The 23,324-nt window shown below is 41.5% G+C and overlaps 1 protein-coding gene across 5 annotated transcripts in view; it reads right to left on the bottom strand.

The window, feature by feature from the left end:
- EYS (eyes shut homolog) overlaps nt 1-23,324 on the bottom strand; it is a 567,790-nt gene that overhangs the window by 111,337 nt on the left and 433,129 nt on the right. For all 5 annotated transcript variants that reach the window (XM_081905892.1, XM_081905891.1, XM_081905893.1 and 2 more), the window contains 2 exons: nt 9,315-9,476; nt 607-760 (listed from right to left, as the gene is read on the bottom strand). In XM_081905892.1, the coding sequence (XP_081762018.1) occupies nt 607-760; nt 9,315-9,476 (316 nt within the window). The remainder of the gene's footprint in view (nt 1-606; nt 761-9,314; nt 9,477-23,324) is intronic.

The following is a 23,324-nucleotide window of genomic DNA, read 5'->3' as shown; positions in this document are numbered from 1 at the left end:
GCAAGGAAATTATAATATAACCACAGAATAACATTCCCAAATTGGAGACAGCTTGCCCATGTGTACCCCTACGCCATCACCCTGACTGTGATATCTGTCAAAGAAAGCAACTTTTTACCAGGTCAAACCACATGCCCATTTATCCCTGTATTGTCTGTTCTGACTGATGGGGAACCTGTGGCCTTCCATAGGATGTCAGACCACAACTCCCATAATCCTTGATCATTGGCAAAGGTGGCTGGGGCTTATGGGATTTGGAGTCCAACAACATCTGCAGGGCTAGTTGGAGTTGAACTGGAATTGAATGACATCTAGAAGGCTGCTGGTTCCCTCCCTCTACTCTAGAGTTTGAGGCAAGGAGGCTTTCACATTATCTGCTACTCATTCCTTTAACTTGAGAGCCCAGGGGTGGAACCAGGAAACTATTGCATTCAAAGTAACATGTCTACCACTGATCCTTACGATCCCAACCCAGAGAAGTGTTGTTGTTTTTCTATTTAGAAGCATGCTTGGCCTTTATATTTAATGTTTCTGGGTTTCTCAGCAACAAATAAATACAGTTATACTGTGCAAGTCTCACTTCAACAAAGCATAGGAAATCCATACCTGACTGTGATTGGCACAAGGGCATCTCTGCTAATGGAGTGATTGACAGTTGCCGTCAGAATGTCCCGTGAAGTGCTACAGCCAAGCTGAGCGGTTGGTCTACCATCATCAAGGTAAAGGTGAAGAAAATGTCCTCTGGCATGCTCATCACCGGCTTTAAAATACAACAAAATAATTTAGGGAAAAGAGCATAAATAGCTGAAAGCAAAAGGAGGAAAGAAAAGAAAGATGGAGGAGCCAAACAGTAAAAAAAATTAATTTCTGAAAGATCACATTATGCACACAGGTTGCTAATTATATGTTTTCAGTGAGAGCTCCACGATACTCAGAAACACTATTCTCTTTGGACACTTCTGCTATCAGGCATGATGATTATGCAGTAATGACAGGAAAACAAACTAATGCTGCTTGTACATTAGAAAGCCCCCAGCACATACTATTATTATAGAATTGATGGTTCTGCCCATATGAAAGGTATTTGCCTGGAAACCATGCATACACTGCTTTGTATTCCATGATGAAAAAAAGGCATGATATAAATGTAAGTACACATAAATACATTATTGGGAGGGGGAAAATCTTATGAATAAATAATTGAATCAAGGTATTTTTGTCCTATGCTTTTGAATTATGGTGCTGGAGGGGACTCTTGACAGTCCCATGAACTGCAAGAAGATTAAACCTATCCATTCTGAAGGAAATCAGCCCTGAATGCTCACTGGAAGGACAGATCCTGAAGTTGAGGCTCCAATACTTTGGCCACCTCATGAGAAGAGAAGACTCCCTGGAAAAGACCCTGATGTTGGGAAAGACAGAGGGCACAAGGAGAAGGGGACGACAGAGGACGAGATGATTGGACAGTGTTTGCGAAGCTACCAGCATGAGTTTGACCAAACTGCGGGAGGCAGTGGAAGACAGAAGTGCCTGGTGTGCTCTGGTCCATGGGGTCATGAAGAGTCGGACACGACTAAACAACAAAAATTTATGTCCTTGCATTTTAGAAAGTACCTGGTGTTAAGTCTACTGAAGTAGTTGTGCCAGCTGTTCTTGTTAAAGTTAGCTTCTTGTTAGCTTCTAGGCTCCAAATTAATTTTCTATGAATTGCATACCTCCATTTCTATCCTCTCCACCCTTATTTATTAATTTTTTTAACTAGTCCATTCTGCTGGCAGCTAGTATAAATGTCTATAAACAACCATCATTTAAGGCTCCTAAAATTGTGTAACTGATCAACCAGCTCGATGTTCAGATATATAAAGAAGTGCTTCTCAACAATGATTTGAAGCTGCTGAGTTAAGTGGCACAGTTCAATTTATTGTTGTGATAATCTGCCCACAGTCAATAATAGTCTCCTTTAAAACAATGATTATTTAGCTGAGAAGGCTTTTGTCTACCATGTCAGTAAAAGTGACACATTTTTAAAGTCATTTACTTTTATATATACACTTGTAAAATTTTACACCAACAACTGAAAATTAAAGTGCTAAACCAATCAGTCAAATCTATTCAGTGTGTTCCACTCCTGCTGAGCTTGTGCTTTGAGCAGAATGGAGTAATAGTTTAAATGGCCTAGGCCAAGTGGGCCATTGCAGTGCCATTTGGGTGGTGATCAAAATCAAGATAAGTTAGTTTTTAGCCTTCACAGGAAAAGCTCACCATCAATTGCTCTAAAGGAAAAGTGATACTTTTTAGACACAGACTTCAGAAACATAAAGAGGTGCTAGCTGGCCAGCTGATAAAGCTTATGAAGACCTTTAACTGCCTGGACTTGTGTTTCCAGAGAAATTGCAATGAAAGGCCAACTTACAAGCCAGTAAATTAGAATCTTCTTACACTTACAGAGCTGTACAACATTTCTGCAGGAGAAGTGGGAAGAGCAGTCTACTGAGAGACTTCCCAAAACCTTTCACCAGCATTGAATGATTCAGGAGCTGGGATCTGAATAACAATTCCATTAGAAATATTTGGATCATCCTGCACCCGAGTGTATAACTATAACACATAAACACACATACACATTTACATTACATTTTGTGTTTTGCCACGCTGCATAGTTTTGGAAAAAGCATGGTATAAACCCATTAAAAATAATATATGCAGAAATATGACTTATGGTGCAGGGACATGGATAGGAAAAAATTTCTTGGCTGTTTTAAATTGGTCCTCCAGCTCAGCCACACCTGCCTTTCATGGCCATAAAAAGTAGAAGGTGAGGATGTTTGCTTCTGATATTCTAGTTTCTGATCCCACCTATGAGGCATTTCCATCAGCAGAAAAGGCTGTCACTGAACCACCATTTCTTAAAGGAGTGGGTATGATTCACCTCCTGGGATGGGGTCAAATGTCTGCTCCAAAATCTTTATTGTGCGTGCTTTCTGGCAGAGCCTCAGTTCTTTTCCAAAGGAAACACACAAAAAGTTAAACGTTTGTTCCGAGGTTCTACTTCCCATGGCAAAAACCTTTCAACCGGTGTTACTTTAAGGAAGCAGAGTCAAAAAAAATTAACATAAACACCACTTGACACATTCTTTATCTTAACCTTCCCTTCCTCTGTTGATTCTTCTAATAAAGTATATTTTTCTTTCATTCTCCACTTTATCTGTGTCCTTATTCTCCCCCGACCCCCCATAATTATTTTATAGGAAAATATAGCTCTTTTAAGGCAGAAACCAATGACTAATCAGGACCGAGGGGATCTGTTATGCAATACATAAAAGGTTACAATTTTTGGTTGAACTATGTGTTTTGGAATATTTATTTATTTACAGTGGTACCTCGGGTTACATACGCTTCAGGTTACATACACTTCAGGTTACAGACTCTGGTAACCCAGAAATAGTACCTTGTGTTAAGAATGTTGCTTCAGGATGAGAACAGAAATCATGCAGCAGCGGCAAGGCAGCAGCAGGAGGCCCCATTAGCTAAAGTGATGCTTCAGGTTAAGAACAGTTTCAGGTTAAGAACGGACCTCTGGAACGAATTAAGTACTTAACCCGAGGTAACACTGTATTTTGATGATATAAACCAGAAACATACAAAGGAAAGCAACAACTGGAAAGATTCCCCTTCAATGTTCCAAACTCCAGAGCTAGTACCTACTTCCTCTGGCTGACTTGTCTCTTGATCAGCCTCTGCAGCATTCCTATCTTCTTCCCTCACTTTTCATAGCATAGCTCTGAGTGGCTAACCTGGTGTCCTCCAGATGCAGTTGGACTACAACACCCACCATCAATGTTGGCAGGGTTGGATGGGAGTCGGAGTCCAACAATATCTCAAGACATTCTGCCCCTTTCTCCTGCCTTGCTGCCTTTAGTCTCGCCACTTCTGGACCTCAGCCTGCTTCAGTGTGAGCATTTCATCCCAGCCATGCCAACAACTGCCCCTTCCCACATGGATATGGCCTGCAGATGCAAACACCGGTGGTTTCCGCTGCAAATGAACATTCCATGCCCCCATACCAGCTCCGCTATTGAGTGTCAGAGACTTCACCCAAAGGAACCAAGACAGATAATGCTGCTAATAAATAGCAAATAACTCTATACAATATCATGCTCTTAGGCTGAAATCCTATGCTCGTGTTTTGGCTTAAGCCCTACTGATTTTTGCAGCACCTATTTCCAAGTCAACATTTGCAAGGAAGACTCTCCCATGTTACCTGCTTTCTGAATTACACGATGGTCCCCGCAATAATTCTCATGACTAAGTGCATAATGGGAGAGTGTCACGTGAATGTTTCACCTATAAGGAAGCGTTTCCTGAAAAAACTCAGAAACCACCTTGTGTAATCTTTAGCAGTTTGTGAAATCACCATCTGGCTCTACTGTGCTTTTTTTAGTACTCTACTGGTGCTGTGGAGTCATCTTGAGAAATGCAGGATCCCTGCAGAGCCGACAGCTGTTATGGCTTTGCCTAGGGGCTGCAGGCTGACAGCTCCACAGGGAACAGCTGGATACAAGATAGCAATGCACATGAGAGTCAAGGCTCCATGGGGAGATGGCCCACTAGTCCAAAGGCATATGGCACAGCGGAGTGAAATAACAAAGGAAGTCACTGTACACAAGGCACTGCAGCTCGTGGTACTGTACTGCCGTCCAATGCAGCAATTTAGAATCCACCCCCACTGTTAATTCCTGATGTTTCTTTATATCTCATGAATGTGCGCAGTCTACAGCCAACAACTTCTAGCCAGGTTAGTCTGCCATGGCAAAAACAAAGTCTTGCAAGACTGGATCAAAAGAAGCAAAAAGCTTCTACTACACTACAGCATACCTGTTCATCTTTAAGAGACTCCTTGCTCTTTTTACAATCAAGAAACCAATGGAAGAAACATTATTATAGGCCTGCCTTCTCCAGCTGGATTCCTTATATCCCAGGAGGGAAATGGCACAAAATTAAATAATGAGGTTTCCCCTGTTTTACTCTTTGCTGGCCTGGCACTATTTTATTTATTTAAAATATTTATATATAACACCGTTCACTCTCCTATTTTGAAATTATGTAGAATTTAAGCTGTCTACTTACATTTCAAAATTATTGTTGTATCCATTTGTGACTATTTCCCCCCCACCCCCTTATAGCTAGAAGAATATATATATTTGTCCCAGTCCAGAAAAAATATTCGAGGACAAACATTATTATTTCATTTGAAGCAAATCCTAAATGAAAAGAGAGCTTTATGGGGTGCAATCCAGATCTTTCCCCTGCACAAGCAGAAATTGCCCACACATTTTCTCCTTCAGGTGGTAGCTTCTTGTGCCTCACAGAGTGCCCCCCTTGATCTGGACACCGTAATTTTTCAGCAGGCATGAATGGCTGCTACTGCATGGAATTAGATCATTTCAGAGAATGTAGTGATCAAATCACAGAATGACAGTACCATAAAAGCTTTTCTGCCCAATCTATTTATAGTGGGCACAACCTCAACCAGGCCCAATCGCCTTCTAAATCGGGCCCGCGGACGGTCCAGGAACCAGTGTGTTTTTACATGAGTAGAATGTGTGCTTTTATTTAAAATGCATCTCTGGGTTATTTGTGGGGCCTGCCTGGTGTTTTTACGTGAGTAGAATGTGTGCTTTTATTTAAAATTCATCTCTGGGTTATTTGTAGGGCATAGGAATTCATTCATTTCCCTCCAAAATATAGTCTGGCCCCCCCACAAGGTCTGAGGAACAGTGGACAGGCCCCCTGCTGAAAAAGTTTGCTGACCCCTGTAATTAGACCCACCTCCGTGGTGGTCTTGTGGTACTCCAGTAATGTTTACACAAATTGTACTATGTGGCACAATAACATGGTATTCCATGCCAATACTGTACGAATCAGATTTCACTGCTGGGTAAATGTCATTCCACATGAGTGCATGGCAGTGCCTCATTTCCTGCTGCTGTATGCACTGGTCCAGTCAATTTACCCCCAAATAGGCAATGGTGTCATTATGGTTTGTTTAGTCTTTCCAGTTTCTCCTTTGTCGGCAGGTCTGCCGAGTAAAAAAAAAAAAAAGAAAAAGAAAAAGAAAAAAATAAATAAATGCTGAGGTACCAGGCCCACAGCCACCAGGTAGCCTGGAGTCTTTGAGCTTTCACTTTTTCAATAAAAAGTAAGTCACTAGGCCTCATGGAAGGAAAGATATGAAGGAAAACGTGCAAGCAAATTTCTAAGTGATTTCCTTGAGATGAGCCGGCCTGGATGCTTTTCAGCGTTTTTAGCCAGGCATAATGTCAGAGCTGTGACTGACAAGTCAGTGGTTTTGTTACCAGGCAGCAGGAATCCCTAGTGTCTTAAGTAGCTGCCATTCCCTCTTCTCACTAAATGAACTCCCTACCTGCTCCAGTGTGATTTTCTTACACTTTGAATCTCTAGTTTAAAGTTCTCCTTTTTCCTCTTATCTCTCTTCACCCTTGGACTCAATCCTGGGTAAGTGGGTATAGGATTGCAGCCTTGGCTTTCTTGTAAGGGCCAAAAGGGTCACTTTCAACGCAGAACAGAATTTAAATACCGTTATAAAACTATGTTATGAAGGAAGGTTATGATATGAAATATTTTAAACACATTTAAATTATTAATGTTTAAAAAACCCATAACATTTTAAAATCCTCATTGGTTCTCCTATTGGAACAGAGCAGTGGAAAAAGGAAGTATGTTTTATTTCTTTACTGAGCAGCTAAGCAAATAAATAAACCATTTCAAAAATAAAGGCAGACCACATTGCTTTCCACAGTTCCCCACCCTCAGGGGTTACAGGCCTAAGAGAACTCCTTTTGGGTATTGTTCCCCTGTGCACACTAGCCTGGATGTAAGTTCAACTGTACATGATTGGGATGTAAGCATCTTAAGTAAACACAAAATAATCAAGTCAGATTATGGTTGGCTGAAATCTTGGAGTTGGAGCAATTTGGGGGCAGGCAAACGTTGCCATTTATAGTACAAAGATGCATCACTTTGGTTAGAAGGACCTAAATTTGATGCCTATGCTACAAGGACTAATGGTGTAATCCTAAGTCTAATCAGAAATAATTCCTTTTAAATTCAGTGGGGCTTACTCCCAAAATAAATGCAGAAAGGATTGCAGCATAACCCTATTTACCCGGGAGTCCCCATTTTGCAGCTATTTTACACCTCCTTGTATATCTTCCCAACAACCATATGAGGTAGGTCAAGCTGAGAGTTAGTGACTGGCCCAAGGCAGGTAGTAAATACAAAATTTTAAACTGCACATTTTTGGTGTTACTTATGAACATGGGCAAGCTGATTTTAAGTTATGATGCTATCAAATGTCAGGAATAGGGATGGAACGGCCTGTCAGTTTCAATGCTCTCAGTTTCTCATTTTTCTAATCTTAAATTCAGTTCTCTACATTTTGTGCTTTTTTAAAAATGCTCACAAAAATCAATCTAGTGTGAATTCCTCTTAATAAACACAATTCTACACACAGTTTTGACTAATGCACACATTTCTGCAAGCAATTCTATTTTGACAGAATGAATTTTTGCATGCTATTTTCATCAAAGTCTTTGAACACACACTTTCTCCTAATATGTGCATTTTTTAAAACATTGGTTGGAGAACTGCATCACAAGTTTTCAGGTAAGGGCAAATTCTGAAGTATAGCTCTATTCTGTTTTGGAAAGTGTAAATTTGATAGATTTGGCTTTGAATGCATAGACGAAGAAGGTGAGTTTGGATTTGATATCCAGCATTATCACTACCTGAAGGAGTCTCAAAGTGGCTAACATTCTCCTTTCCTTTCCTCCCCCACAACAAACACTCTGTGAGGTGAGTGGGGCTGAGAGACTTCAGAGAAGTGTGACTAGCCCAATGTCACCCAGCAGCTGCATGTGGAGTGGAGACGCGAACCCATTCCCCAGATTACGAATCTACTGCTCTTAACCACTACACCACACTACACCATACTACACACACACACACACTGAATCAATTGTCCCTCTCACCCTAATTAGGAGAGGAATGTAGCAATCAAAGCATGCAGGGTAGGGGAAAATGCTTTCCAAACATCCTTTGTTTTTCTTTCTAGACTTCCTGTTTCTTCACATCTAGTATCTCATCACTTCTTTTTGTTTATATATGCTATATTTCATTTACACAGTTGCAGACGTTACATTTTATTCATATATAATCAAGTGAACCAAATCTTTTGTTGATGTTTTCACTCTAACTAGAGTTCTTTGCCTTTTAACTAGAATTTGGAAAAAAAGGGAGAGGCTTGGATTCACAGTTTTTGAGAGCAGAATCCAGTCACAGGATTCTCCCACTTGTAGAGAGATTGGGGTGGGGCACACAGAAAGAAGTGTTTTTCACTGATTTCTCCTCATAACTTGTCTGGTTTTAATGCAATGACCAGCTACGTTGGGGCACAAAGCAGGAAAGGCAGGAGGAAACCGGAGCATGTGGGGAAAGGAAGGAGGAGGAGTGTAGCAGCCCAAGACTCAACCCTTTAATGCCAAATCATACATCAGCATTAAGGGTTGTATTCAATGCAGTTCTAAGGTAAATGTCAGTCAGCACAAGGATTTTTCCTTGCATAATGGAACATTCTCCTCCCCTCACTGCATGTATTCCTTAAATCAATTCTAGGGATTTTCCCAACTTTATGAGAAAGATCTGGGGCATGGGTAGGCAAACAAAGGCCCAGGGGCTGGATGCGGCCAAATCACCTTCTAAATCCGGCCCGCGGACGGTCCGGTATTCAGTGTGTTTTTACGTGAGTAGAATGTGTCCTTTTATTTAAAATGCATCTCTGGGTTATTTGTGGGGCATAGGAATTTGTTCGTTTCTTTTTCAAAATATAGTCCGGCCCCCCACAAATTCTGAGGGGAAGTGGACAGCCCCCCTGCTGAAAAGGTTGCTGACCCCTGATTTGGGGAGAAAGCAGGGGGCATACAGGAGAAAAGTAGAGGTGCACGAGTGGAAGTTGTTCTGCTCACATAATTACATCACCCAAAGTGTCAAAGTATTAGCCTAACCTACCTGGAAGGATTTGTCTTCTCTTTTTAATGTACTGTTCTCTTTATAATCAACTTTTTAAAAAAAGTGTTTAAATATATGTAACAGAGATAAAACAGTAATTCGTTTAAGTCATGCTCATTCTCCCCTGTTCAATAAAGTTGCTCAGGGTTGCAGTGAGAGTGAAATGAGATAATAATTATGAAGCAATTTGTGCAACAAAAGCAAAAACAAAACCCTAGGCTACTCACTGTAAAGGAGGGTGCCATTCAAAGTAGTAGTCTTCACTGTCAAGTGAATCATCATTCGGTTCCACTGTGGTCCTGATGCATGTCTGTCCTTAGACAGAGATGTTAGAGAAGGTAGTTCCAAATATGAATTCACGGCGAACGATGGGAAAAATAGGGTTGTATCTAGAACAAAATATTAAAAGGGCAGTCAGTATAAAATTAAATGAAGTTTCATCAGCAGAACATCTCCATGTCGTCACTGCCTAACCATAATTACTCCAAGTCAAAGAAAACTTGTAAGGCCGACCTTTCCCCCAGGATACCTTGCCTGGTTAGAAAGGCTGCCAAGGAAGGACAAACTGGTTTTCAAAAATGGGAGGTTTGAGTAGTATCCTTGAGCTTCTTTTACTTCCTCTTGTTTAAGTTCATTATGTTTCTGGCTGCCTGGTTTGTATTCTTCCCCAGTATGTATACTGGCTGCAATCCTATATACTAGTTGTACTTATAGTTGATAGATAGATCTCTATATCCCAGATCCAAACAACCCAAAATCATATCCAAAGTACTGGTATTACTAAGAACCAGAAGCAGATTTCTGGGTGGGTTTTTATTTTGTGGTTTTATATTTTGATTTTGTTGTGTGAACTGTCCTGAGACCTCCATGTGTAGGGCAGTATATAAATTCAATCAGTCAATCAATCAATCAATCAATCAATCAATCAAGAAGCTGTTACACTAGCTTCCAAGCATGTGGGTCACATTCCTCAGAACTGGGGCCACGGACTAACATTTCACTTGGTTAATATTACAGACACACATTCAAAAAGAAAAGGCTGTGAAAATTAGTCTGATTTTGGCTTGGTGCTTGGAAAACTGGCAAGTGGCCTAAGCTGCACAGCAAGGGAGTGGAACCTCCAGGCCTCCAGATATTGCTGGACTACAATTCCCACCATCCCTGACCACTAGGCATGTTGGCAGGGGGTGATGGAGTCTCTGCCTTATCTAAAACGCTCATGTGACCATCCTCCAGTAACATTGATTGGCTGCTCCTGTGCTGATAGATCTACACTCCATTCTGTAAGTTTGTCTAACATATTAGCAGGAAGGTGGGTGGGTTGCCATGGTAACAATGGCCTACCCTCCTTTGTGACATCTCCTGCTTCTCCCTTAAAAGCCACCAGCTACAGGTGTCCACTGTGGGTTAGTGAGGAGAAACAGAGAGAGGTGTGTGGGTGCGGTAAGAGAGAAAGCAGAGGATTTGGATTTTTTCTGATTTTGACTGCTTAAAAAGGAGGTGGAGCCAGCATCAACCATGCGGTCCGTTCCAGACCTTCAGGAAGAAGAAGGAAGGTTCAGCGGACTTTTCCTTCGTGGAACAGAGTGGCTCAGACGACTGAGAAGCGCAATGCAGTTCAAAAAGATCAACAAAGTGGCCCCGCTCCAGCACAAGGAGCAGCCTCCTGTGGCACCACTTGTGACAAAGCTCTTCAAGAGCTTTCCAGAGCTCGAGAAGGCAATAGCCCGAAACCGGGCCCGTATTAGACCAGCACCTGAAGAAGACATAATTGTTGAAGATCTGGAATGAGCGTCTGGCGTGACGGGTCAAGGGAAGGCGCTCCGCTTTGGAAGAGTTAAAAGGGAGTAAGGGAAGAACGAGGGCAATGAGATCAAGGTAACCCTCCAGCCTCTCCTGAGCTGCACAGGCTCAGGGCAGAGAGGCGAAGGGAACTAAGTTCCCGCAGGAGGAATGCTCGCCTCCAGGCCAGGAGAGGTGAGTCACCAGAGGATAGGGGCTGCCCTATGCCTCGGGGCAGATAAAAGCCAGCCAGCTCCAGTCCCAAGGTGCAGGAGCAACATTGTTGGTTGCTAGTTCCTGCCTGAACCCTGTCCTGCTTTCCTGCCTGAGCTCCTGACCCGCCCTGGTTCCCTGCTTGCAAGCCTGTTCCTGACTTCACCCAACTCCCTGCCCTGCACCCAGCTTCAGCTACTACGGACTGCCTCCATGTTGCACCTTTGACCACGGACTGAACTTGGACCTCGCCTCTCGGGTAACCCACGGGACCAGCACAACGAGGAAGGAGGGAGAAAGGATTGAAGAGAAGTGAAAATGGTGGGGACAAAAGGCTGACTGCTGACTCACCCTTACTGTGCGAGGAAGAAACCAGAAACAATGGAAAAAAATAGGCCTTTGTGGGATGATGTCTTTTTCTTTTTGTGTATCTTGTTGGTGCGTAAGCATAAATAAAGCAAAAACAATATGTCTGTGGGGTTGTTGGTTTTTGTTTTATTATGTTTTTTGTATTCTCATTTTATATTGTTACTTTGTGAACCGCCCTGTGATCTTTGGATGAAGGGCGGTATAGAAATTTAATAATGAATGAATGAAAGGAAGCATGTGTGTGCTCCTCAGGTACATGGTGCCCTATACAGAGGCTTCCAGGCTCACTGAAAACATTATTGGTTGTGCTTTTCTTCTTGGGCCCAGCCACAAGTCTTAGGGAGGGTTATTGCTCTTCTTTGTTATTTTTATATTGTGAACCAATCTCTGATCTTTGGGTGAAGTGTAGTATAGAAATACAACAACAACAACCACAACAACAACAACAACCTGCCTCTAGGAGGTTGAAATTGAGACTCAAATCTTATGGAGAACTATTCCATCCATAGAATATACAGCGTTCAAGCATGTTGCTGATGAAGTTGGCTTGGTATCTTCTGACTTGTGTTTTTTAAAATAAATATATAAATATGCATCTTTTTAAAATACCAATTTCTATATACAAACCCACCCCCTGCTTTTAAACTCTAGTAATCAGATCTCATAGCAGCTGGGTCAGTAGCCCTCCCATTTCTTAATCTGCAAGCACCTTCCAGCAAAAAGCAATCCAATTTGCAAAGGTGCAAGTTTGGCAGTAATAACACATTCAAAGTAAATGCACTTTCCATGATTAAATCTTTAACCGGTTCTTGGCAAATGGTAAATTAACTTGTTTTATACACTCATCTGAATCAAAATGAATGCTACCAAAATGAAAGTCCATTTAATGCACATTCATCCTTTCACCAAGATATTTGCGGCTCTGCAAGCATCATTATGTTGTTCTTAATGCTTTCCAAAGCCAGTTTTATTACGATCATTATTAATGTCCTCAGTATATTTTACTACGCCTTGGTAATGACCCTTGAGAGCTGCCATAAAGATAAATTAGCATATTATCTGCATATATTGTGATGGTGGGATGTAGTCAAAACTATAAAACGGCTATATGTAAAGACAGAACCGCCATCCACAGGCAGACTCAGCAGCAGAGCACTCTTATTCCATAGAGGTACAGCTGCTGGAATAATAAAAGAATCTCAATGTCTGAAAAAGCTACTCTTTGTTGCCACATATTGCCCATCAAAATGATTAATTGTACCAGATACTTTAATGAAACAAATTCATAGATTAGAAATGTGGTTGACAGCTCAGTTTAAATGCCTACATAGCTGATGAAGCAGTATTTTGCTGTACTTTCAGGTGCAATTCCTATGAAGCAAAATCCCCCCCCCCCCCATCCATCCGCTTGCCTTATACACGTGGCCGGAACAACTATTAACAAACTACATTTTCTTTCTTTACAAAATACATGAATTCAACAGGGCTCTCGTGGTTCTTTGGAATTTTAAAAAATGGTGTCCTTACTTTTTTGCATTCACTTTAAACAATATTAGTATTGTTGGATATTGAAATCAGCACTGTGGGCTATCCATAATGTGCTGTAGAAGTTAATCCATGAATTTAGTGCATTTAAGAGTACAGTGGTACCTCGGGTTACATACGCTTCAGGTTACATACACTTCAGGTTACAGACTCTGCTAACCCAGAAATAGTACCTCGGGTTAAGAACTTTGCTTCAGGATGAGAACAGAAAACGTGCTCCGGCATTGCAGTGGCAGCAGGAGGCCCCATTAGCTAAAGTGGTGCTTTAGGTTAAGAACAGTTTCAGGTTAAGAATGGACCTCTGGAATGAATTAAGTACTTAACCCGAGGTACCACTGGAGAACCTGCAGCTGCTCCATTACTACTTGGGAACATATTGAACTTGCTCTACTCAGAAAGCAACCACGTGGCTACTTGATGGGTTATTGTCAGAAGGAGAAAGTTGGGCCAGGCAGGTCTTGGTTTGCTCAGGCAAGGCAACTCTTATGACCATGAGACCAAGGGAAACACAAGCTGCATTTAGCCAGACCACATTTTGCTACCTAATTCCCTCTCTCCCCAAGTTACGAACTAACATTTGCTGGCTTTGCATAGTCCTGGCAGAGGGAGATCCTGGGATCAATGGAGAAACCGTCACTTTCTAAACTCTGCCAGCTCACGGAAGATGGGGCAGCAGAGAGGGTGGTCCATGGCCCCCTGTGGCTCTTCAACTGCCCACCCCTGGGAGCTCAGCTTAGGATGCTATGCTCTCTAAAACTCATATTGACCAGACTTCAGCCTCACTTTTTCTGCCCATAATTGCCACATCTGCTGTTGTTGAGAATTCTGCCAGTTCAGCTTGGCACTAGTGGGAATTTGGTGCTAAAGTACAGCGATAAACAATATATCAATAAATAATAACCACCAGAGATGCATAAACCAAATGTGTGTAAATACAGCTTAAGAGCACACAATATGTAATGTATTTATGTGACCTACTAAGGATTTCCTCGTTTTCTATGGCACTTGTCTCATAAATATGACTATCTAAATATGCTGAGTATTTTTGAAAAGCACCTTTTATCAAAAGTAAAAGTAGATTTGACAACTCCTCCTTCCTTAACTCCAGTATATTTGGATCAAATGTATTTACGGCCAGACATACCACAATATTTTACAAAACACTAATAGGGAAGCTTCAAAAAGATTTTAAAAGTCAGCGGTGCATTAAAATTCATCATAATCTACATTTTTATTGATCTTAAACATAACCAGTAAGTCTATGTCAAATTTGTTATGTATTGTAAAGAAAGCTGGAAACGAGTAGAATCAATTTCTGCAGTCTGTGCTTAGAAGATAATAGATTTTCAAAAAAATTAAATAAAAAAGCTTTGAGAAACATTGGAAGAATATATCAGTGCCTCACCAGCATATAGTAGACAGCATGGGTACTTATAGATTATGTGGGGAATGCTGAAGGTCAGAAGAACATTATGTTTTGTTTATTTGGGATAACAGGGCATTAGCTTTCAAAGTCTAACTTATCACCTTCACCTCCGTTCCTTGCCACTAACATGCAGTCACTTGCATCTGATGACAGTATTTGACTACTGAGTTATTATGCTTTGAGAATTCCTCTTTACCAGCCATCGGTTTTGGATTGCCCTGTGTGTGCATGATGGTTCCTTCCACCAAAATAAATGCAGAGTCCCACAAGTACAGGAGGTGTCTGTAAAACCTGGGATTGTTGCGCTGGTAAAGTAGTGTATTAGTTTGCAATTGCGCATATATCAAATATGCTGATTCGGAAAATCAGCAAAGTACTTTCCTTAACTATCAACTGTCAGCAACCTACATATTTTGCTGGTCAAGGCAGAGAGGAAAACATTGATAAATTGCATGGATGCAACCAATCAAGCAGCAAGCAGACAGATTACTAGATCCATTTCAAAAAAATTGCTGATGGGTACTAGAAAATTGAAATGTGAATTTGTAACGACATCTGGATTTTCTTCCATTTCTGCAAAGTCAAACTTGGCTCAAATAATGGTCTATGACTAATCTGGCTACTGGAAACATTTGAATGGCATTTACATCCACCTTGATTTCTTGCTCTGTTTTCAAGACTTTGCTATCAGGCATTTTTCTTTTTTCTTTTAAGAGCAGAATCTAGTTGAACCACATTGTATACAAGGATTGCCTGTCCTTAGTGCTGGTGCCAGACTATTTTGTGCCCTAGACAAGGCTAACGACTTGCAGCCCCCACAAAAAACTGTTAACCTCAATTTTCAAAAACAGATTTTGTGCAATAGAGCTCATGGAATTCCCTCTTTTTGAACAGGATAGGATATCTTCTGTTAATGCACATTCAACATTTAATTACATGTACCCGATACAAGATGCTCACACGAGCAACTTCCAGTTTCCTATCCCAGTATTTAGCATGTGGGCATTAATAAGGCAGCTTGTAACAAAACACACAAATACATAAGGCTTCTCTTTAAAGCCCTGCTGTCACTAGCCATTTTTTCCTCTTCACCCCATATCCTGCTAATACAGTGGTACCTCAGGTTACAGACAATTCTGGTTACAGACACGTCAGGTTACAGACTCCGCTAACCCAGAAATAGTACCTTGGGTTAAGAAGTTTGCTTCAGGATGAGAACAGAAATCGTGCAACAGCGACGCAGCAGCAGTGGGAGGCCCCATTAGCTAAAGTGGTGCTTCAGGTTAAGAACAGTTTCAGGTTAAGAACAGACCTCCAGAACAAGTTAAGTTCTTAACCCAAGGTACCACTGTAACAGGTACGCCACCTTTCCCGAGTCCTCTATACTGACACTCTGCCTGGATTTTCCTACCAGTAGCTTAGTAGCAGCTACCACTAGTCTATATCAATATACAGTGGTACCTCGGGTTAAGTACTTAATTCGTTCCAGAGGTCCGTTCTTAACCTGAAACCGTTCTTAACCTGAAGCACCACTTAAGCTAATGGGATCTCCCGCTGCCGCACAATTTCTGTTCTCATCCTGAAGCAAAGTTCTTAACCCAAGGTACTATTTCTGGGTTAGCGGAGTCTGTAACCTGAAGCGTATGTAACCTGAGGTACCACTGTATACAACTTCTTGCTTCTTCATAACTCATCAAAGGAATAGTAAGAGACATCAGTAGTGGCAACTGCCACAGAAAGTTCCTTTGGTCTGGCTATGTCACCCCCTTCCCTGTTCTCATCAGAGGAATAGGCAAAGGGAGGAGAAAATTGGTTTGGTACATTCATACTGATAATATTAATGGCTTGCCCCTCCCCGCTGCCCCCAGCAACCAATGACAGAGGCAGTCACCTCACTCTGCCTAATGGTGGGTTCCTCTGAACACACATTGTCAGCCTTGCTGCTGACTAGAAAAAAAAGATTGGCTACCAGGCAAAGTTTGTAGGTTCCCAAGTAATATTATCAATTTATTTTTAAAGTGCTGCTGATGTGTTCATATCCCCCCACAGCAAATTGTTGAAAGCAACCTTGCAGCAATGTCACATCTCTCCTTGATCAACGTAGGACATTATCACCCCCCAAGAATGCACACAGCAACGAAGACAGGAAGAAAATTAAAAAAATAATGGGATATCGCCTACCGAATCCGAATGCATCTTCCCCACAACTCTGCTTAAAAGTTTATTTAGAATGACCTGCCGAATTCTACAGATAGCTCTGACTTGCTCCAAAACAAATAACCATAACGGGGGAAGAGGGAGGTCCCATTACCCTTAAGTGAGTTAACTCTTCCAGGAGCTGGGCAGGCTTTTCAGAGCTCTCTATTGGTTATGCATATTTTTCCCCAATTGAGAGCACACACTGACAGGCCGCTGCAAGGAAGATAATATCAAAAATATGCTCAGTAGAATACGCCCCAGGAAAAGGCACAGCTGCCCCTTTGAGCTTCAGAGAGCTATTTATTAAACAAAAGTTCCTTTAGTGTTGCACTTCCATCTGCTCTGCTTTTGTGTCGCAGATTTTGCTAAGCCATACCTCAAGTGATCTCCAAATGAGCTCTACTGCCTGCAAATTTCCTTTCTGCATTTTCTGTGTGACATACTTAGCTAATATGCCCACTAAAGAAAGAGCATTCTTGATATAGCAAAGGCATGGAAACAGTCACCTTGAATTTAACAGACAAGCCATGCCTATGTTTACAGTACTTAGTAATTCTAGGGTTGCTCCAAATGACCCACTTATTGAACATTCACACAGATTTGCTTGGACAGAGCCTTCATGGTCTTTATTGAACATGCATTCTGATTGGTTTGCGTGTGGCGCTGTGGGTTAAACCACAGAGCCTAGGACTTGCCGATCAGAAGGTTGGCGGTTCGAATCCCTGCGATGGGGTGAGCTCCCGTTGCTCAGTCCCTGCTCCTGCCAACCTAACAGTTTGAAAGCATGTCAAAGTGCAAGTAGATAAATAGGTACTGCTCCGGCGGGAAGGTAAACGGCGTTTCTGTGCGCTGCTCTGGTTCGCCAGAAGTGGCTTAGTCATGCTGGCCACATGACCCGGAAGCTGTACGCCGGCTCCCTCGGCCAAGAAAGCGAGATGAGCGCTGCACCCCAGAATCTGTCACAACTGGACCTAATGGTCAGGGGTCCCTTTACCTTTTAGACCACAAATGAGCATCCACACAGAATTGCTTGCAGGGTGTTTTTATGCCTTCCCATTCATCCCACACTTAGTGCATTTACCATCACTATCCTAACTGCAAAAGGTCTATTTCTTTCTTTCTTTTTAAAAAAAGATTTAAGCAGATTTAATCCACTTGTGCAAATCTAAACTACCCGGTAAGCAGTTGAATACTCCCTTGCAAACTACCGATAGTCTGAAGATGAAGCTACTGCATCTAATGGGATTCAGAAATTGTGAATACATACCAAAATCTTATGCATAAGATTTCAGCAGTGCTGTTGAATTCAGTGCAACTGGCACTGTGGTGTGTTCAGGCTTGCAGTCTTAGCAAATTATGAGATGATCCGGTCCATCTCTGGTGTTTCATTTGCATTCAAAGTGAGAAGTCAGGGAAAACAGGATGATACAGGAATCCCCACATGTACATGTAAAATGATTTGATCAGTTTCTCAAGGCTGCAGCCCTGAACAGTTATGTCACTTGGGCTGCAGCCCTATTTGGAAGTAAGTTCCATTTAGCGCAATGGTAGGTTCACCTTTAAATGTGAATAGAATCAAATTCCTCCCCCACCCCTAGTTATCCCATGACCTTTGCTTAACACTCAGAAACCACAAATGGTCTTGCTTCATGCTGTTTCATTGGAAAAGCTAGCACAGCTTGCTTCAGGCAGCAAACAAACCAAGAAGCGTGGAGCTACATGGTTGTTGTTTTTTTGTTCCCAATGTCTAACAGAGTCAGAAACGAAATGGGTAGCTTCGTTTCAGTTGATTTAAATTTATTCATGTCAATTAAAAAAAATATGAAATCAGCTACTTGGTTTTGCTGCCACTTTACATTTCTTCTCGATATTAGATACAGGATATTAGTCTGAAGTCATGAATTTGATTTGCAAAGCAGTGAGCTGAGTATGATAATCACTGCTAGTAAGCAAGTTATCTATGCAAATAACCTCAGCTTTTGAGAACTGGTTTTCTCTCAACACCACCACCTCTGCTCCACCCTGCCGGTTTTTGGAGCCACATTACCACAGCCTTGTTAATGTTTTCTCTTGGCAAAATTTTATACAGACGAACAACCCATACTAAAAGCCTTATTACAGTGCAGCGTTCAATTCATGAGCACCAGCTGTTTATAAAAGGAACTTTGCATTGTTTTAGGGAGAAAGCAACAGGAAGGAAAGTTCAGTATCAATAACATTTTACAATTTATGTCCATGTAGAAAATGACTTTGTAAATTGCAGTGGTGGAGGTAATCTGGCGTAGAGGACTTGGCAAAAATCACCTCCTTTCCTATTTTTGTAAACAACAACAGCCCCCAATGGATCGTCAGCCCTCTAAGAATTGAAGGAGCTGCTCAGGACTCAAGACATTATACATGTCCTTCTCAACATCTTCTAGTGGTAGAGTGGGAATAGAGTGGGAAATCATTCTAGGATCGGAGGGGAAGGACTCTCGGACTGCATTCACATGGCAGTTTATTCCACTTACCTGAGGTTTGACTCAGCATAAGGCAGCTTCCTAAGTCCCTAAAACTGAGGCACTTTTTTTTTAAAGTAACATATTTTTTTAAAAAAAGAAGAAATGTCAGCCCAAGCTTCCTCGCTTTCATCAAACCTTTTCTCATACTCCTGAAAAGAAGATAATGTATGTTTTTTTTTAATCTGTAGACTCCATTTCTCCTTACAATTAGTAGCCCTAGAACAAATGGACTCCTGTTTCCCTTGTATTCTACAAAAGTATCCATGAGACAATGCTTTAGGAATTTTAATAGGCAGGTGACAAACCAAAGTACAATTCAGTAGTTTTGTGTGTATGGGAATAATTTTCTTCCTAACAACTTCATTGTTACGAGTCTCTAAAACCTGCCAATTTCTGATTATTTCAAAATAAAAGGAACAATCTTCTTTGGCACGCAGCAGTTCTAAGCCACTTTAAATTAGTACTCTATATGAACGAGGTCTTACAATAGCATGCACAATTAATGCTCACAAATCTGTGCTCAAATACTATTTACATATGCTACCTACCAAATTTCTTGGCTGAATAAAAATGTGGTTTGAGAATATTCCTGCACATGATATATTGTGAGTTTGTTTTGTATGTGCACAGCTCAGAATACAAGAAAAAAAGTGGGCAGAATTTGTCAGTATTCAGAATGAAAAATGGGAGGTCATAATCCCCCCCCCCTTATGATATGTTATGGTCGAGTGCCCTAGTGATGGAACACATTTTCCAATAAAAACAATGCCATCAGCATGCAGTTGGTAGAGAATGACCTGATTTATGTCATACAAAAGAGCCAACATATTGCTGTCTCTGCTCCACACACAACCTTTAATTGGCATTATCTTAAATGTCACACTTTTGTGCTTTTGGAACACTGTCAGTAGAGGGCACATATACTGAAGTTCCTTTTCAAAGCCAAGCTAATAAAACATATATGTATAGAAAGAGTAAGTGTGCTGTTGCTGCTGTGCTACAAAAACAATTAAACAGGAATTGCTAGACCGAGACATAAACAGTTGTAACTTTGTCCTCTGATACTTAGAATGTCATCTGAAAGTGTATGAGGCCACCACCTTGCTGAAGCTAAGCAGGTTTAGGCTTGGCCAGTGCCTGGATGGGGGACCACTGGGGAACCAAGTATGCTGTCCTGGGTACCATGATGGGAGAAAGGTGGGGTATGAATTCTATTTCATCCTATGGCTGTTGTGCCACAGGAAGGAAAGAGGCATCTGCCTTCAGACAAGTGGACCCCACACTCCACAACTACTGTAACATGTTGGGAGTCTAAGTGGAGGGCCCTAAGGAGTTAGATCCAGATAACCTGGCAACAGGTTACAGGCACCTTACATCATTGCTTTCTCAGTTTGAGCAACATATTGGGGGGGGATGTATAGTAAAGTGCATTGCACCCAAAGGCAAAAGGGATGAGCATTTCTTTTTTTTTTTTAAGGGATGAGCATTTCTAACAAATCTAGATGACTCAAGGAATCAAGCCTTGCCAGCTTTGCAAGATACAAGATAAGAGACTCTTATTATCTCTATTCACAGTACAGTATTATGATGGCATGGAGGATAATTCCTCAAACAAGGCTACTGTTTTATCAATAGAACTCTTATGCCCATTTCTTCCTGCTCAAAAAATGGGTGGCTAATGATGCAGAAACCAAAAGCAAACCAGCAAAACCAAGAGAGAGAAGAGTTAAAGACTGACCAACCAGCTAACCAACCAACCAACCCTGGACTGAGGACACTTCCAGATAAGCATATATTAAGAACAAAAGAAGAGCTTGCTGGATCAGGCCAATGGCTCACCTAGTCCAGTATCCTGTTCTCACAATGGCCAACAACAAGATGTCAGCAGGAAACCCACAAGCAGGAGCCAAGCACAACAACACTTCCCCCTCCTGTCGTTTCCAGCAACTGGTATTCAGAAGTGTTGTTGCCTCTGACTGTGAAGGCAGAGCACAACCGTCATGGCTGGTAGCCCCTGATAGCCTTATCCTCCTTAAATTTGTCCATTCCTCTTTTAAAGCCAACCAACTTGGTGGCCACCACCTCCTCCTATGGGAGCAAGTGACATAGTTTAACTATATACCCCATGAAGAAGTACCGTATTTTTTGCTCTATAAGACTCACTTTTCCCCTCCTAAAAAGTAAGGGGAAATGTGTGTGCGTCTTATGGAGCGAATGAAGGCTGCGCAGCTATCCCAGAAGCCAGAACAGCAATAGGGATTGCTGCTTTCGCTGCACAGCGATCCCTCTTCCTGTTCTGGTTTCTGAGATTCAGAATATTTTTTTTCTTGTTTTCCTCCTCCAAAAACTAGGTGCGTCTTGTGGTCTGGTGCGTCTTATAGAGCGAAAAATACGGTACTTTCTTATATCCATCCCAAATCTTCCAACATTCAGCTTCATTGAATGTCCATAAGTCTTAGTGTTATGAGAAAGGGAGAAAAAGCATATTGATTGTCCACTATGCTTGGTTTGCAGGGAGAACAGAGTATTGGCAAAAATCCATTGCAACTGGGTGCAGTCCACATGTAATGATAATTTAATACACACATTTTATATGTGTGTGGGTCTTGGTGGTGGTTGAATTATTGTGATTAGGATTCATGTCTTGTTTAAAAGAAAAATCAATACAATGTGTCCAGCAGGTGGGAGGACCATGATAGGGACTACAACATGTGGGGAGGGGAGGTTTAAGCCTTCCTTCCTCAGTCACTATCTTGAAAAAACAAACCCTTCTCTGTACAGCAATTTGCATTTTTTTGGGGGGGTGTCTCCCATTAAGTAACAACCACAGGAGGAGTTGCAATAAGGCATCTTTGTTTACATATGTCTGCTTGTAAATGGTCATCATGCATGTAGAACTGAAATGCTGTGTATGATAAGATGGACAGCTATAAATACACTACTTCGTTCTAAATACAGTATTCTGGAAATGTGGAACATAGTCAGCCAAACTGCAGCAATCTGGCTATATATATATAAAACAGATGCAAGTATGAGTTTTTGTACGAGAGCACTACATCAGTACATGGCAATATCAGGCACAAAATGTTTCAGAGTTACTTTAATACACGATTTCTAAAACTGCCTATAAAATGGTGAATTACTGTCTCATGCATTCTGAGATACAGAACCATGAGAAGCATCCACCCACCTCACAAAAATGGGACTCATTTGGAATCTGACAATGGGGTAAGTGGCACAGTACAAGGTCAGTTTGATCTACTGGCACAGCTAATACACTTTCCCATCCAATTATATTGGCTGACAATAATAAGAAAAATGTTTCTCTTTTAGACTGATTTTGCAGAACACATCCCTCTGGAATTCATCCATGGAGATAAGTCAGTTTAGCATTCAGAAAGTGGCACTGCTCAAACAGCTTTTCATTTACTTTTTTGAAACAATATAAAAGAGATTGTATGTGTCATGAAGGTTTGCTAAGCATTCCATTCAGGTCATGATAAACCCTGGTTTATCCCAGTGGAATCAAGCTGCAGTGAGCCTTGGACGTGCACACCTCCCTTCTCCTCCAGAACTGCTGAATCGAGGCGATTGGAAGTTCTTGCTTCTTGTTTTTGATTAACCATAGTTTAGGGTTATGTCCACACCCTAAACTGTGGAATTAGAAATGGAAAGGTTGTAACCTACCATGTAAAGCTTGGTGGAATAATAAAAAAAATGCATTGGCTGTCTGCCTGACACCAATCAAAGATGGGGCAAGGTGAACTCCCTTGGAAGAGAGTTCTACAATCAGAAAACCCTGCCTGTGTCACTGTCAATCATGCATCCCTTGCTGATGGGACAAACAGCAGAGCTTCTAATGATGACAGCAGCTGGGGGAGCTGATCCTTCCAGAAGACACTTGAACCTTATTCCATGTTACACTTTGCTATTCATAAACAGTAAGAGGAATGAAGGTCATTAAAGGGCTGATACGTCTTGCGCTGTCATTAATAAGGTCTTACAGTGGTATCCAACATTAGTCATACTCAGAATAGACCTTTCTGTTCTCTTATAGAAGAGGATGCTAAGAAATGTGCACAGCTTCATTTAAACAGGGATGGAAAGTTGGTGTTCCCTGAAAAACCCCACTTTTTAATCAAATGCACACAAATCACACCCACAACTTTCAGAGCTCAGTCAATAGTATAAATCCTAGAATG

This window comes from Podarcis melisellensis (genome assembly GCF_964234715.1).
Source record: "Podarcis melisellensis genome assembly, chromosome: 3".
NCBI classification, from domain to species: Eukaryota; Metazoa; Chordata; class Lepidosauria; order Squamata; family Lacertidae; genus Podarcis; species Podarcis melisellensis.
Note: the sequence above shows the minus strand (reverse complement) of the source record. Positions and strands in the feature narration are given on the sequence as shown.